We start from the raw sequence: 13,482 nt of genomic DNA, 5'->3' as shown, positions 1-13,482 counted from the left end.
GCTATATTTACCCAACTGATTTAGTGGTATTTTAAAACTAGGTTGGAAATCAAATTTCATTGTCACGTCATTGAGAGACTCAATAGTAAAATTAAGAAATCTCAAAGACTTCTTCTTTCCTATGTCTATTCCAAAATTGTATCACAATCAAGCAGAAAACAATGGCATTAATGATTACTTACAGATATAGTCAGATGCATAAATGAAATCCTGGCAATAGCAGAAAATTGTTCTGAGAATGAACTCCCTGGGATAATTATATGACCATAATTTAGATGAAGAGCTGGTATCATGGTGATACAAGTGGACTATCATTACTTTGCTCCTACTTCATATTAAGCAGGTAAAGCAAATGTTAAGGAAGTGAATAATTAAGTAAGTAAAAAGAGCCATATGGATATATTGTTTTAGGTTTAAATAACATTATTAGCAATACAAATGGCAATAGTATCCAACAGGCCCTAAATTATTGTTTATAAATAGTCAGCTACTAAAAAGCATTTGTGAATATACAAGAAAAATTACTTGCATCTGTCAAGGAAACTAAAACACGGTCAAAAATCAAATTTGACACTTTATGCCATTAAATTATAAAATAGCATCTGCAATAAAATAACAAATTATTGAAATATTTAAGCAGGGTATTTTATAAATATAAACTATGACATTTGGTATATGTTACAACACTAAATTATTCTGTATTTTGTCAGAAATTAAATAAAGGTCAATCTTCTGGTTATCATAAAAAGTAAAGTTTTAAATTCAGATACAGCTTGAGAGCCTTTGACATTTGTTCTAGTAATAAAATTTCTTTCCCTGGGCAAAAAGAAAAAAACTGTTCAAAATGAACCCAATAATATGTTTGCTACCTTTAATTCCAACTCAGTGACAATAGCAAGCATTTTTTTTCAAATGCACATCCAATTTTACCTTGCTCCCTATAGTATGAGTATAGGATTTCTGTCAGAGATGGAAATGTTCCTTCGAGAAGAATATAATCTTATAGAAAGTTATCTGGCATTCCATAGGACTTTAGTGATCATGTCAATGAGTATAAAAGAAAGCAGCAGATCCTTGGTAGCGTAAGTTTTCCCCATATGCCCATTCCCTCTCAGATACCCATTTCCTACTACTGGCTCCAAACATCAATAAGAAACTTACGAGTGTTCTCTCTACTCAGCCCTCTTGCTCCTTAGAGAAGCCTAGTAATATCATTCACACATACACATATATCGTTGTCATCATCATATGTGTCCTATTAATCTCTAATATAGTCATTTGTTTGTTTATATGATTCATAAATTCCTATTTTATGCCTATATCCATAAAGTCAACTGCCAAGCATGTCTTTAAAACATATTTAAAATAATCTGGTGATAAAATGTTAATTATTAAAATGACAAAATAACATAAACAACATGATTTCATTTATAATTTTAAATGTTGATGTTAAAGGCTTTAAAAAATATTTTTTTCTCAGTTGCTAGGTACGTGTTGGAATAAAATCCCAACATGAACCAAGACTGATGACCAAAACAGGAAGTATATAAAATACAAAAAAAAAAAGAAAACATGAATTGAGTTTTGAAACTAAATCCAATAATGTGGGCAGTGAATTCTACCAACTTTGACCCTCAGCAAAGGTAAGGTAGAATTTTCAGTCTGGCTGTCTTCAACTACTGATAGGCAGCCTTGCGTTTCCTCCCTTTCCCAAGTTCTAAGTGATTAATGGGATGATTGTGAGCAGGAGACACATAAATCCTATTGTATGTTACAGAGTAACTAATTCACTCAAAGGAACTAAAAAAACTGAGTATGTTAACAGTGAGATAATATTAGTTCTCAAGAATGTTTCTCAAAAAATCAGGCTGTAAGAATGGATCACCATGACAAGGTCCCAGGCCTGAAGCAAAGGTTAAAATGTCAAAACTTTAGAAAGGGAAAGTGTGTTCATCTGGGAAAGAAATATAACTCATTTCAGATAACAGAGAGGACATAATAGTCTTAGATACAAATTCCTTTTCTCTATTGATATAGAGAATATCAATAAAGACATAGAAATTATAATTATCAATAACTAATCATTATAATTGGTTCTTATAATTGTTAAAAATCAAAATTCAGTGTTGATGGGCACACAATATATAAAGATGAAATTTGTGGCAGTAACAGCATAAAGGCAGGGAGAATTGAGCTAGGTAGAATATATATATATATCATATATAATCTATATATCATATATATGATATATATATACTATTGCAATTAAATTGGTCTTAATTCAACCTAGATTGTTGTAACACCTAGGGAAAGTAGTTAAAAAATATATAGTGGAAAAAGTGAATTAATATGATACACTAGAAAATATCTGTGCAACACAAAACAGTAACAGAGGAACAGAGTAACAAGAAGACATAAGACAGACAGAAAACAAATAGCAGACGGCAGGTATAAATCATGTTTTTCCATATTTACATTATATGTAAATAGAGTAAAGTCTCCAATCAAAAGTCTGGGGTTGGCATATTGCATAAAACTATGATACAATCATAAAGTGTGTCTTGTTGAAAGTGTGTCTTACAGAAAATATAAAAATATAAAAATACATAATATATAAACAATAACCAAAGAAGAACTGGAAATCCAGAAAAAAAGATTTTAACCACACAAAAAAATTGTTTTAGAGACAAATAATGACAATTTATAATTATAAAAGAAACAACCCATAAAGAAAATGTAACAATTATAAACATATATGCACTTAAAAACAGAGCCCCAAAATATATGAAACTAAATCAAATCAAACTGAAAATACACAATTCAACAATAATAGCTGAAGTCTTCAATACCCCATTTTAAAGAATGGATAGAACAATTAAAAGATCAGTAAGGAAAAAGAAGTCTTAAACAACACTATGAACCAATCAGAACTAACAGACATATACATAACATGCCATCCAACAACAGCAAAATACATATGTTTTTATAGTGCACACAGAATATTCCACAGGAAAGACCATTTTTAGGCCCCACAATAAATCTCAATGCATTTAAGAGAACGTGAATCATCAAAGTACATTGCATACCCACCATGGAGTGCTTTGAGTCACTAGAAGAAAGAAATGTGGGAAATCAGCAAATATGTAGAAATTGAGAAACACACTCCTCCTAAAAAACTAGTGGGTCAAAGGAGAAATCAGAAGAGAAATTAGAAAACACTTGAGAACAATGAAAATGAAAATACAATGTATCAAAATGCATAGGATGCACTTAAATTAATGCTTAAAAATAAATTCATAGCTGTGAATTACTAAATTTAAAAAAAGATAGTTTAAAAATCAACAATCTAACCTTCCACATTACAAGCTAGAAGAAGAGCCAACTAATTCAGAGCAAGCAGAAGAAGAAAATAATAAATATTAGAGCAAAAATAGAGAATAGACAAACAATAGGAAAAACTAAATAAACCAGAAGTTGGTTCTCAGACAGATCAACAAAATTAACAAAATTTTCAGTAGACTGACCAATTAAAAAAAAAAAAAGACGATTAAGGAGGAGAAGAAGAAGAATCAATATATTAAATAAAGAGTGAAATAAGGATCAGAACTACCAATTTTATAGAAATAAAAGAATTATAAGGTAATATTAACAGTTGTGAGCTTACAAATTAGATAACCTTGATGTTATGGACAAATTCCTCAAAAGACACAAAAAATGACCTAAAGACTCAAAAATAGATGGAAAATCTGAATAAACTGCAACAAGTAAAGAGGATGAATCAGTAATTAAAAAAAAAGCTTTCAACAAAGAAATTCTCAGTCACAGAAGGATTAACTATTAAATTCTATAAAACATTTTAAAAAGAAGAATTAACACCAACACTTCACAAACTCTTCCACAAATTAGAAGAGGACAGTATACTTCCCAAATCATTCTGTGAGATCATTATTACCTTGATACCAAAACCAGGCAAATATATCACATGAATACTAAATATCCCTGGTGAATATAAATGTAAAAACTCTAACCAAATACTAGAAAGCCTCATCGAGCAAAATAAAGACATAAGAATTCACCATGGCCAAGTGGAATTTATACTGAGAATGCAAAGTTGTTTCAACATAATGTAAACCAATCACTATGAATTGATCAGTAAAAATCAAACACCACGTGGTCAACACATTAGATGCAGAACACATACTTGGTGCAAACACTCTCTCATGATAAAAACACTCAGTGTACTAGTCACAGAAAGGGACACGCTTACTTGATAAATGGCATCTACAAAAAGCCTTCAGCTAACGTCATAACTGATGGTTGAAAATGTTTCCCCTAATGGGAATGAGATAAGGATGTCTGCTATCACCTCTTCTATTCAACACTGCACTGGAGTTTCTAGGCAGACAATTAGATGAGGAAATGAACTAAAAGACATCCAGAATGGAGACAGAAAGTAAACGTATCTCTATTTGCAAATGACATGATCTGGTATGTAGATGGCCCTAAGGACCCACATAATTGCTTTGGGCCCACTTGAACAGCCTGGAATAATCTTCCTATTTTAGGGTCAGGTCATTAGTAACCTTAATTACATCTACAAAGTCCTTTCACAGAAGTACTTAGATTAGTGTTTGATTGAATAACCTGGGGATGGGAATCTTGGGGACACAAGGGGGGCCAGCTTCAGAATTCTCCCTACCACAATTAGGTAGGCACTAATTTGATTCTCTTGTTTCATTTGCTACATTTTAAGGTTTGGACCAAAGTCTATAAAATCTAAAGTAATTGAGTCCCTTAAGTTCTTCCTTGACGAATTCAGCTGTAGGACACATTCAGTCAAGGTGACTAATCATTATAGTTGGCAGACTACATTTGCAAAGAATGGAAATCTGCTGTGTCCTTTCCAACCACATAATTGGTCAAATTCACTTCCCACTTTTATTTGACGGACTCTCAGTCTACTGTCAATTTGGCTAGAGTTCAAAAGATATATTCCTTAACATTTGCATTATATTTATTTCAATACACTATTATTTGATTTTATGTATTTCTGTTGAGTATGGATTTTCTTCACTGGTGCCTGAATTAATTTGAAAAAATATATACCCATATAAATTTAGCAAATAAACAAGTCATTTGTCTGTAAAGATAAATTCCTGACAAAAGGAAAGCAAATGATACATAGGAAAATATTTCTACAGAGAAATTATAGAATGTATTATATTTTAGCTCTAATCAGTGGAATAATATTATTTGTTTTAAGATATTTCACAGCTTGACTACTTATGTGGAGAAATTCCATTGATGTCATATCAGTTAATTCAAATAATCATCTAAATTGTGAACTATCATACCCTGACTGATGTACTACTCTGAATTTGAAATAAAAGAAATGGGGAAATAAACATATTATAGTATACAGTAAAAAAAATAGGCATGAAGTTTGTTGAAGAATTATGAAAACCTCATGTAGCTTAACTCATTTAAAATGCACACTCACACAGGCACACATCAAGGACTTGATGTTCTTAGCTTGACAATCAAAGAACCTGTGGATGAAACCAAAGCTCTCTGCAAAATATTACTTGAGGCAGAATGAATCATTAAGTACCAAATGTGTATGCCCTTGAAATTCTTTATGCAACTCCTAAGCCACTGCCACATCCATCAATGTCTTTCATTTCTGCTGCCTGTTTAGACAGTAGCAGAATCAGAATTATCAACTGTGAAGGAGTTTGAGTAGAGGAAGGAAAAGAGGGAAGGACATGGTACTTATAAGTAACATCAGTGACCGTTGGTGACATATTCCTGACGTTCCCAAATACACTTTTGGCCTACTCTTCATTTCCAAAGACAGTATCCTCTAACCATAGCAGACGGCTCTATCATTGCCTGAGCACATCAATATCTATATATGATCCTTACAGTCCTTTCAGTTTGAAATATCATTTCTTTGCTGTCCACTGAAATACCATTCAGCTTTCAAGTCTTTTATCAAATGCCCCTTTCCTTTCCAGTGTCTGAATTTCCCTGTAGCCACAGGGAAATTTGCTCTGACTAACATTATAGCACTTTTAAAACTTCTTTTTGTAGTCTAATAAATTGTGGTATTCTCAAAAATGCTTTACAAAGAGATAAAAAACACGTTGGTTTGCAACAACTATTTGAATAGTCTCTATAATATTCTCAGTGTGTATTATGATGCCTTATGAACACTTTAATAATCTCATGTACCACCTTTATTATCAGCTGGAATCTAGATTGATTCAAAACTCATATTCTTACAAAAGTTGTAAGAAAAATCTCTTACATTCCATTCTTTATTTAAAAAGTAAAGTTTTACTATCATTGCAGAGATAAGTTTGAATTTTTGGAGTGATATGACTTTATCTAAATGCAATGTTATATACTTTTAAAAATCAATACTACTACGTTCGAATCACTCTGCCCTGAGCATTAGTAGACTTCAAATATTGACACAGGGACGTTTACTTTTTTGTTTTATTTATTTATTTATTTTTATTTATTTATTTATTTATTTTTTAAGAAGGATGCAGCTCAAAGTGGCCCATGCAGGGATCAAACAGGCAACCTTGGTGTTAGTAGCAACACACACTAACCAACTGATCTAACCAGTCACCCGACAGAGATGTCTTTAATGTTCTAATAGATTTTCAATCTTAGCTCTGAAAACTTCTCAAAGCATTGATTACATAATGAAACATATTAGTTTGGAATACTGGCAAATTATTTCAAGAGTAAGTTAATCAAAAATTTATTAACACTCATGAAATTAGGATTTTTTTGAAGGGAGACAAGGTTCCAACAAGACTATTTTTCCACAAACACTTTCAAACAGTTAATATCTAAAGGCAGAACATTTGCTTATTTAAAATTATCTCTAGGAAAATACTCATATTTTAACATTTAATTGTAGTTACAAGAGATGCACCACTACTATTAAAATCACCACCCTTCGATAATTACGCCAGGCAATACTTTGCCTCATTTTCCCTATGAGGCTTGTATTATTCCCATTTTATAGATGAGGAAACAGACCACACAGCTAGAAGGTTCAAACCTATCTAGTGTGACTCCAACAATCTTAAATCAAACCAAATACATGGCTAAAAGGGTGTCTGCTTATATAACATCTGAATTTTGATGTGAATTACCTGCATTTTCCTTTGTGACTAGATTATCAAAAAATTAGCATGGCAAAATGAGGAAAGAGAAGAAAGAAATTGAAAAAGAGGGAAGAAGAGGAGGAAGGGAGGAAAGAGGGAAGCACAATGATAGAAATCTGGACGTTGTCTAAATCCAAGATGAGGAGGCAATAAGAAAAATGGAAGAAGAGTCCCATGTAACAAAAGGAGAAAATATCAGGTATTCTGCCCATGAAGAAGACTAGGCTAAATAAATGTATGCTGTGGAAAATCTTCTAAGCAAAAGGCAGAAACAGTGGGGAGGTTCTAAAGGAGAGATGTACGGGATCAAACAATTAGTAAGACATTGTATTGGCTAAAAGTTGGGCACCAGATTCACTGTTAACACCTAATGTAACTTAGGTGGTAATACATTTTTATGCATTGCAGTGAGCCGTTGGTCCTGTTTGTGAAGTTGTTTCCTTTTTTTGTGATAAAGCTTATTCCTAACAATTGTTAAAAATTATTTTTAGAAAAGAATTTGGACATCAAAATAACAAATCCCATTTTATTTATACAGAAGTTATAACATTTATATAAAGTTATAAATTTATTCAGAAATGTACTGAATATTGACTTTTTTTGAGTGCCAGATATTTTATGACAAGTTTTAGCAACAACAGCTCATTCGGCTCTTAAATCAACTATCCTATGAACCAAACACCATTATTCCCCCTTGTAAAGTTAAGAAAACCAAGGCTTAAAAAAGTGATCATACAGCTAGCAAGTGATGGAGGCAGGGTTCTAATCCACACATGTAGTATCTACGTAAACATTTCTAAACAATTAACATTTAATGCTTGAACCTTAGTTTACTTGAAATTATCTCTAAGGAAATACTTATATGTATTTAACATTGAATTGTATTTATTTGAGAGGAGCATCACTTTTATAAACAATTGCCAGCTCTCAGCTATACTAGGCAATAGGCTACTTGTTTTCATATCACGTGTAAGCCCACCAGATGAGGACAGGCATGAAGTCAATTTTGGCTCACTAAAATATCTATATCATCTGGTGTAAAATGGTGAACGGATAAACTTCATTAGTTCACACAACAAATAAAGAAATGAATACATGATTGGTTCCAGAAGTACCTCAAAGGCTAGTGAGCAGCCCATCAGAGCTTTCTAGTCAGCCTGAGAAAATAAGTGTCACAGGACAGCGCTAAAAATCCGTCTAGCCAAAAGTAAAGAAACCTGATATATTTATCTAGGTAACATTATCATATTTAAATTTTTGAATTTTCACAAGGAGTCAAAACATAGAAAAATCCCAATTTTTGTCTAGATAGAGCTTCAGGATCCCAGAAAGTCAATTATGAGAGTTCAATGTGATATTTTAGAGTCATAAACATCCTGAAATGGTTGAAGAATCAATAAAATTAGATATTATAGTAATATCTAAATAGTCAAAATTCTACTGTCAAAATCAACCATTTGACAAAATGGAAGGAAGGAAGGAAGGAAGGTAAAAAGGGAGGGAGGGAGGAAGAAAGAGAGAGGAAGGAAGGACGGGAGGAAGAAAGGAAGGAAAGAAGGGGGAAGGAAGAAGGAAGGAATTCAAAGTATTTACCAGATATAACTCCGTTGTGATCATAAAACGGAGGTGATGGACCAGTCATGCCATTTCTCTTTGTCCAACCGAGTTGAAGACTCTGATCTTGAGTCATATTACAGAGTCCGTCCTCAAAATCACATCTTTCATAATTCAAGCCTAATGGGAGAAAAAAGAAATTAGCTTTCACAACTTCATTTTGCTTCTTAAGAAATCAGACAATAATTGAAAAAGAAAACTTAGGAACAAATGACAAATGTAGATTAACATAAGAATTATTTTTCACATTTGAAGCTACTTTATTAATGCAAAGCTTTTTTTCACGTGAGAGTCTAATAAATCACCACACACAAAAATCACTGTAGTCAGCTGATAGCATAGTACGATGTCAGATGATTGCTGGACTTAGGTATGTAAATGTTGAAAAACTTGTGTACCCCTGAAATGAATAGAATGTTGGATGTTAGCAATATTTTAACAAAAATCTTAAAAATAAAAATAATAAAAACAGTGTAGTCAGATAGAAGAATGCCACATGCGGCCAGAAGACTGAGGACCTAACCCTGTTTTTGTCTCTTAATAACTGAATGCCTTAGCTAAACCACTTAACTACAACAAGCCTTTTTCTTCCCTTGAAAGATTAGAATCGTGACATCGTTCCCTGTCTCCCTCAAACAGTTGCTGTGAGGATCTAACTACAACTAATTACCTTACAACTCATTGGTACCATAAAATATGAGGAATTATTATTAAGATTACATCATCAACCTCAATACCCTTGCCATTGAAGATTTGGACAGACAAAATCAAAGAGGACCCTCTGATTGAATCTCAACCATGTCCATCTGTGATGGACCCCTGGAAGTAAACATAGTACCTCCCTGTTAAAGCTCAATATTCTTGAAATTCTGAGTGCTTTTATTGTAGCAAAGGCATTTTCTTCCTCTCTCTCTCTCTCTCTCTCTCTCTCTCTCTCTCTCTCTCTTTGTAGATATAAATGATCCAAGAGGCTTGGGAGAAGCAAGATTTAGACACTTGGTTGTTCACCATAACTACCCAGGTAAGGCTTTATTCCATCATCCAAGAGAAGCAAATGTCACTCAATAAAAACTCGATTATCTCCACTGTAAATCACCCCTCCCTGGGATGTAGTCCTTTGCAACTGTTCAGATTTTTCTTTGGCAAGTTTGTTCTTGCCCTGACTGGTTGCATTAGTCATACTCGAAGTGAATGTGCTGGTTTTTAGGGGTTGGCAACCCAGTCATAAAAACATAATTTTTATTTAATCACATTTGGACAAAAGAGTATTAAATAATAATCCATGTGGGGCTTGTTGTTGAGATGATCCACATGAGTCCTGAAAGCGGATTTCAAGCTGTCAGTTTTAAACGTTAACTAAACCCATTTTGTTACCAGTGGTCTATTTTATTAATTTTAGTCTAAAATCTTTTACTTGGAAAGATGTCACACACCGGTGGTATTCCATAACAATAGCGGGAATCCTAATAGCCACCATGTATTGAGGGCGTTTGTTCTATGCTAGGCATTTTACTTGCATTAGTGGATGTATGCCTTAAGAAGCGGGCATTTTCTTCTGTTTTAAAAACGAGGAGACTTGGGAATGTGTTAGGGAACTCGCCCAAGACTGAACTGCTAGTGAGTGCCGCGGCCAGGATTGGACCCCAGGTCTCTTTGACTTGAGCACATGAGCTCTTAAAGCTCTGTCCTAAAGCCTAATTGTTAATCTACTGTACCGTTTTTATCAAGGCCTAGAATCAGAGGTCAATCAGGTTCTCAAGTCAGCCTGGGGACCCCAGTATTTCCACACAGAACTGATGTCATTGTATTCAAAAGCAAAGAAATTTGGTGAGTCTATAAATCATGCCATGGTTACATTTACAATCTCTGTAAGGCCTTTGAACTATTTAGAATAGCCAGAATACCCGTTACAGTATTACCTCATGGACCCCTAGTGGTCTAGGGACTCTGGTTGAACAAAAAGTGAACTAAATCACACGGTTATCTGAATATATAAATGAGTGCCTGTCATTCAATTAGCTATGCATGTATCTGTATAAATAGGTATCGTTTTCAAGTTTCCTTTAGTTCCCTGCAACTTTTACAATGATCTATTTGTGATTGTAACATATTCAAAACTATTTTTATCACCATATTTCAGCAACTATGTTTATGAAACATCCACACATTCAGACATGGGTGTCAAACATCTTTTAAAGACCAAGAAATTGCCTTGCAATACAATTACTAGTTGATGTCTGTGTGCAATGCTCTTTGCTCTTTTTTTTTAATACACAAGCATAATGATGATGATTTCTGGAAGTGCTAGAACTAGAAAAATAGCTAAATAAAACATTTTTCCCTCTGAATAGTCTCAACAGGGGTTCTTTTTGTTACAAAGTGAATCTAATGATCATACATTTTCAACTAATTCTTATTAAAAAAGGCAATCATGAACTTCTAATCACTGCTGCCATTATTCAAAAAATGCATCAGAAAAATTTCTAAGTATTCATTTCCCCCTGCCAATAGAGAGTAGTGTGTTTTAAACCATTTGAACAACTTTCCTTGAAATTGTGGCTGATTTACCTTTTAATTCCATTGCCACGTACGTGCGTTCAAACCTGAAATGGTTTGCTACATTAAAGTCTGCTCCCATGCATATTTCTGCTACCACAGCCATCACTAAATTGTGTGCAGTTGAACAGCTAAACAGTGTATGGAATGAAGAGCAATGACATGCAGGCACTTATCTGTAGAATCCATGTTCCTGGGCTTTTTGAACTTGTGGAACTCATCATTTTGTTTCCAATTTTATGATCCCAAAGGTCAGATGCAGTGCAGGGAGTGTGACTCTGTTGCAATTTATGGTTTCTCGGAAGGCCCAATTATCTCCTGAATTGGTTTCCATTGTGCCAGATTCCCTCATTAAAATTCACTGAGGAGACCCTCATAGATTCAATTATTAACACCATAATGGGAAGATAAGTATTAAATTATATCCCCAAGAGATAGGTAACTTAGGGCATGCATCTGAAAAAATGGGAAGGAATAGAATAAAGTTTTTGTAGTGGCAATAGTGAAGAAATTGGGGCAGAACTCAGGATTAATTCAACAAAGAACGGTATGGGTAGATAATTACAATGTAAAGTTCTTAGAAGACAGAGAAAATATAAGAATTAGGAAAAATTAGACAAGGAGAGGTGGAACGTATTAAAAGCACTTGTTTCATAATTTTGCCTGGGTCTATATGAATAACGCACATCTTCTTTTCTCCTAAAAGTTCCATGAGGCACAGCTGTAGTTTTTCCTTAATGATACATCTTACTCTTTAATTTAAATTATGGAAAAATACACATGACATAAGATTTACATTTTAACCATTTTTAAGAGTACTGTTCTGTGATATTAAGTACATTCACATTGTTATCCAACCATCAACACCATCCATCTCCAGAACTTTTCAATTTTCCCTAATGGAAACTCCACACCCATTAAATAATAACTCCTCATTCCTCGCTCCGCCCATCCCCGGGGAACCACCATTCTACTTTCTGTCTCTATGACTGTGACTACTCTAGGTACCTTATAAAGTGAAAGCATACTTTATTTGACCTTTTGTGACTGGCTTATTTCACTTGTCATAATGTCCTCAACTATAATGTTGTAGCATGTGTCAGAATTTCCTTCCTTTTTGAGGCTGAATAATATGTCATCGCATATACCATATTTTGTTTATCCATTCATCTGTTGACGAACACTTGGGTGTCTTTCACCTTTTGGCTATTATGAATAAGGCTGCTATGAACATGGATATACAAATATCGGTTGGATTCCAGTATTTCTTTTCTTTTAGATATAGCCCCAGAAGTAGAATTACTGTATCATATGAAAATTCAATTTTTAAGTTTTTAAGGAATTGCCATGCCATTCCCACAGAAGCTCTAAGACTTTACATTCCCACTGACAACGTTCCAGTGTTCCAGTTTCTCAACATCTTAGCCAACACTTATTTTCTGGGGTTTTGTTTGTTTGTTTGTTTGTTTGTTTGTTTATAATAGCCATCCTAATGGGTGTGAGGTGGTATCTCATTGTGGTTTTAACTTACATTTCCCTAATGATTAGTGACGCTGAACGTCTTTTCATGTGCTCGTTGGACATTTGTATATCTTTGGAGAAATGTCTATTCAAGTCCTTTGTCCATTTTTTAAATAAGTTTGCTTTTATGTTGTTGAGTTGTAGGAGTTCTTTATATATTTGGCATATCAACCTCTTATTAGATATTTGATTTACAAATATTTCCTCCCCTTCTGTTGTTGCTTTTTTGTTCTGATAGTGTCATCTGATTCACAAAAGGTTTTCATTTTGATGAAGTCTAATTTATCTATTTCTTTTTCTTTAGTTGCCTGTGATTTTGTTGTCGTACCTAAGAAATCATTGCTAAATCCAATATTGTAAGGTTCCCCCCTATGTTTTTTCCTGATAATTTTATACTTTTAGCTCTTTACCTTTAGGCCTTCAATCTATTTGGAGTTAATTTTGTAACGTTAGGATCCAACTTCAATCTCTTTGCATGTGGATATCCAATTTTTACAACAGTATTTGTTGAAAAGACTGTTCTTTCCCTCTGAATGATCTTGGCACCTTGTGGAAAATCATTTGACCATATCTGAGAGAGTTTCTTTCTAGGCTCTCTATGCTA

General features: G+C 33.6%; 1 protein-coding gene across 1 annotated transcript in view; it reads right to left on the bottom strand.

The window, feature by feature from the left end:
- Positions 1 to 13,482, bottom strand: part of MALRD1 (MAM and LDL receptor class A domain containing 1) — a 534,334-nt gene that overhangs the window by 511,345 nt on the left and 9,507 nt on the right. Inside the window, exon 2 of the mRNA XM_033100523.1 lies at positions 8,781 to 8,921. Within this exon, the coding sequence (XP_032956414.1) occupies positions 8,781 to 8,921 (141 nt within the window). The remainder of the gene's footprint in view (positions 1 to 8,780; positions 8,922 to 13,482) is intronic.

Source organism: Rhinolophus ferrumequinum, assembly GCF_004115265.2.
Source record: "Rhinolophus ferrumequinum isolate MPI-CBG mRhiFer1 chromosome 5 unlocalized genomic scaffold, mRhiFer1_v1.p scaffold_110_arrow_ctg1, whole genome shotgun sequence".
Taxonomy (NCBI): domain Eukaryota; kingdom Metazoa; phylum Chordata; class Mammalia; order Chiroptera; family Rhinolophidae; genus Rhinolophus; species Rhinolophus ferrumequinum.
This window is presented reverse-complemented; position numbering and strand designations above follow the sequence as displayed.